We start from the raw sequence: 3,627 nt of genomic DNA on the forward strand, positions 1-3,627 counted from the left end.
TTTGTAATTCACCGGATATCAATGTTTTTGAAGTTCTGTTATGGCCAGACATCACACGCAAGTCCCCATGGCTAGATCGCATCCTCTTTGCTCTCTGGAACCTTGGTCTCGGCAAGATCCGTTGTAGCCGGAGACGCATCATGGCACGATCTAGATCGCCAACAAGCTCGTCTTTCCCGCCGGCCCCCTTCCCGACCGCACGGCTCGACGTCGCCCATACAATCTCGTCGGCTCGACCGACAAACCGGCCGCGCGCGCGGCGATCGACTGCTCGAAAGCCCTCGGATACCTTGTACCAAGATGTGTGGAGGATTGGCGGTAAGAGGACCGTCTCCGGCGCGACCGCAAGCAGGAGGAGGCGGCGCTCGAGGCCATTAAGGATGCGCCCGTTCCCAAGAAGGCGGGCCGCCCCCGCAAGAACCGCATCCTGGCCGACGCCGGCGAGGTTCAGGCCGAGGAGCAGGCCCTGCGGCCTAGCCAGCCGTCTATCGGGGGACCTTTACCGTCCTCGCTGCACAAGGCCCGCGCGACGGGCCTTATTCCGGATGACGTCCAAAGCGAAGAGCATAACCAAGACGTCGATCTCCATTCGGATGGCGATCCTATCCGGTTTTATGACGAGGAGGATGTGGCCGCCGAGCATAGTATGGACATGGACAAAAATAAACACAACGACGATAACGATGATAATGATGATTTTAGAAGGTCCTCCTTGGCCAAGCCCAGAGGAATGTTCGCGCCAAGGAGCTGGACAACGACCACGACGAGCTGGCGATTGGTAGAACCATCATCCGGCTCGACGACGCCCCTGTGAGCCGGTAGCTTCCAGGGCGGGTTGCCAAGTCCAAGCTCCAAAGCGCCCATACGCCCACGTCGATCCTTGCGAGCGTCGCACCATCTCTGCCGGCCACCGCCGCTCCCGTCAAAAAGAAGGGTGGTGGAACGGGCCGGGGTCCCGGCAGGTGGCCCAAAGAAGCCGAGGCTAGCGACCACGGTGGCGGCACTGGTGCTCCCGGCCCGCCTCCCCGGAGGCCGCTGCGCGCGTTGGAGCCCGCCGGCGGCAGCAGCGGGAGCCGGTCGTCGCGTCGTCCTCTCAATCAGCCGCCGTGCTCCCGCTGCTGCTGCCGGCGGGCTGCAACGACAACGACGACAACGCACATTCAGCTGCTGCTCCAAAACGGTCACCTTTGCCGAAACACTTTGGAAAAGGCAAGCAGCCCGTCCGTACCTTTGAAGAAGAAAAGCCATCTTAAAGCTGGGCATAAATTCCTAACCGACATGGCCGCAACCAGTGACAAATTCTAGCCCAGAATAGAAAAACGAGCCTATCGACCGCGGCAAATCTGGTAAACACGGCCACCAAGTTGGCCGTATCGTCATGTCTGCCCAGCGCGGGTGGCCGTTGATGGGGCTGGACCTGGTGTGGCCGGGCCTGCTGCGGCCGGGTATGGTGCTCTTGGGCTTGAGGCGGCTGGGCCTCGAACGGCTGGCCCGGGTGCTGCTCGGAATAGTTCTCGTGTGCCTGGGGCGGCTGGGCCTGGTGCTGCTCCTCTTGGCCGTGCATGGCGACGGCCTCTATTGCCCACATCTCGTCGGAATACCCGCCGGCGACCTCCTTCATGCGCTAGGCGCTCTTAAAGCCTCGAGGGATTTGCTAAATGCCCGAGGGAGCAAGAATGCCGGCCTGGGCGGGGGCAAGGGCGAGCCCGGGGAAGAAGGTCCTCGGGGCACCCTGGAAAAAGTCGTGCATCGATTCGAAGGCGTCCAGGCCGTCCCTCGCGCGCGCGCCCCCGCCAGCCTTGCGCTTCGTGCGCTTCTTGGTCGGGTCGGGTGCCTGAACGGGCACGAAGAGTGCCTTCACCTGGTTCAGGTGCACCAACGTATAGGGGGGCTGGGCGGTATCGCCGGCCGGTGGGTTAACGTAGTGCCTCCAGGCCCGGCGGCGGTGCTTAAGCACGGGTACGGCCATGATCCTGAGGATTTCGGCCGCGTCCATCCCGAGAACGTCGAAGGGGTTGGGGAGCAGGTGTTGGAACGCGAGCGTGTGTCGATGGTCGAGAATCCGGAGTCCAGGACTCCAGCAGTACGGCCACTGTTGGCCGGCCATGGTGGGCGGATGGTAGGGAGCAAGAAGCAGCGGCGATGCGGTCCGCCCGGGCTCTGCTGGGTGTACGCCGCGGTCGAGGCGTCCGACCGCTCGGGCAGCGGCGTGTGGATTCAGAGGGCGGCTGGTTCACCGACGCCGTGTAGGGACCGCGTCGACGGCATTCGTTCGTCTGTTTCTATGTGGCCGCGAGGTTGAAGGTCAGCCAATCGACCTCTGCAGTGTGGCGGGGAAGCAGCGGCGGCTTACCTGCGGATGCGACGGCTGCACGGCTTCTATGCGCGCGATGCGTGTATTGGAGGTGCCAGGGTTGGACGATCGGCGGTGCGGGTGGGGAGACGCCGTTGGCGATCGATCGACTGCAGGGCATGAAGCCTGACAAGTTGGGCGGGCGTGGTCCAGGGCGGAGGTGGAGGATTGGGTATTCGCGGCTTTGGCGTAGTTGTTGATTCTTGTCAACCCCACCCACTCCACCTGGCCGGCACCGACCTACCTACCTACCTAAGGCGCCTGGGTTTTGCCCGACAGCCCACTGGCAGTAAAAAAAAACCTCCACGCTCCTTCCCCCAACTGGCACCGCCGCCACGCTTTTCCCACAACCTGAACCTCAATCTGCTTCACCACCACCCGGCCCTGCCCTCGCCTGGTGCCACCCGCCCGGTCGCAGATAGATCGGGCGCACAAGATCCCGCCGCCGCGCGATTTCATCTGCTGGATTGACATCGCCGCGCCGCCCCGCCTCGGCCGCCCGCGCCCGCGACGCAAGGTGAGTGGCTCGCGCTTTAGATTTGATCCTTCCGCTCTCGTCTCCTCGCGCCCGCTCGCCCTGCGGTCCTTCGGCCTTGTGTTGATCCCCCCTCGCCGCTTACGTATATCGGCGTCTTTTTTGGCTGGGGCTCGGCTGACCGTTGGCACTCGTGCGCTCCGCCCTTGTAGCGGTTTAGCCTCCTCGCCACCACCCGCCCACCACCCGCCCATCATGTCGACCCAGCCGTGGGCGCCCACCGGCTTCCTCGACGCAGACATGGTTGAGCCCTTCCAAGACAAGTTGACCAACCCATTCGACGTATTGGACATACCGAACGAGGAAGTGGCCAGGATCAAAGCCATCGGCGACATCGACACGGCCGGCATGGAGGCGAGCCTCCTGGTCTCCAGGCAAACCCGCAGCGTCTCCCTCTTCTACGAGGACCGTCCCTATCGCGGCAACCAGCAAGCTCTCGACCGTAAACACTACAAGCAGCTCGACATGACGACGTGGAAGGACTTCCTCACGGTCGGCACCGAGTCGCCCGCCAAGGTGTACACCCGGTTCAGGGCGCTGGCCGTCTTCTTCGCTGGCGCTCCCCGCTCCTTTTTCCCCAAGCGGGCCGACGTCCCGAACGGCCCCAAAGACATGACGCGCCCGGACATTTAGGTGATGCCGGAGCACTTTGTTCTCTGCTGGAACATGAAGCCGTCGTTGAGGAGAGGCCCCCCGTACATGGAGGCCGTCATCCCTCGCCCGCTGCTTGCGGCGCGCG

General features: G+C 63.4%; 3 protein-coding genes across 3 annotated transcripts in view; all 3 read left to right on the forward strand.

Moving 5' to 3' along the window:
- Positions 1 to 300: 300 nt before the first annotated feature.
- GGTG_00006 (hypothetical protein) lies at positions 301 to 822 on the forward strand (the record flags this gene model as incomplete). Its single annotated transcript, XM_009217744.1, has 3 exons — positions 301 to 318; positions 353 to 644; positions 722 to 822. The coding sequence occupies 3 exons, from the start codon at positions 301 to 303 to the stop codon at positions 820 to 822; spliced, it is 411 nt and encodes a 136-aa protein (XP_009216008.1).
- Positions 823 to 1,378: 556 nt separating this feature from the next.
- GGTG_00007 (hypothetical protein) lies at positions 1,379 to 2,382 on the forward strand (the record flags this gene model as incomplete). The annotated part of the gene is made up of 1 exon (XM_009217745.1): positions 1,379 to 2,382. One exon carries the CDS (start codon positions 1,379 to 1,381, stop codon positions 2,300 to 2,302), a length of 924 nt encoding a protein of 307 aa, XP_009216009.1. The 3' UTR covers positions 2,303 to 2,382.
- Positions 2,383 to 3,083: 701 nt separating this feature from the next.
- Positions 3,084 to 3,627, forward strand: part of GGTG_00008 (hypothetical protein) — a gene marked incomplete at both ends in the record, with an annotated part of 1,963 nt that continues 1,419 nt past the window's right edge. The window contains one exon of the mRNA XM_009217746.1: positions 3,084 to 3,404. Coding sequence (XP_009216010.1) covers positions 3,084 to 3,404 — 321 coding nt within the window. The remainder of the gene's footprint in view (positions 3,405 to 3,627) is intronic.

Source organism: Gaeumannomyces tritici (assembly GCF_000145635.1).
Source record: "Gaeumannomyces tritici R3-111a-1 unplaced genomic scaffold supercont2.1, whole genome shotgun sequence".
NCBI lineage: Eukaryota > Fungi > Ascomycota > Sordariomycetes > Magnaporthales > Magnaporthaceae > Gaeumannomyces > Gaeumannomyces tritici.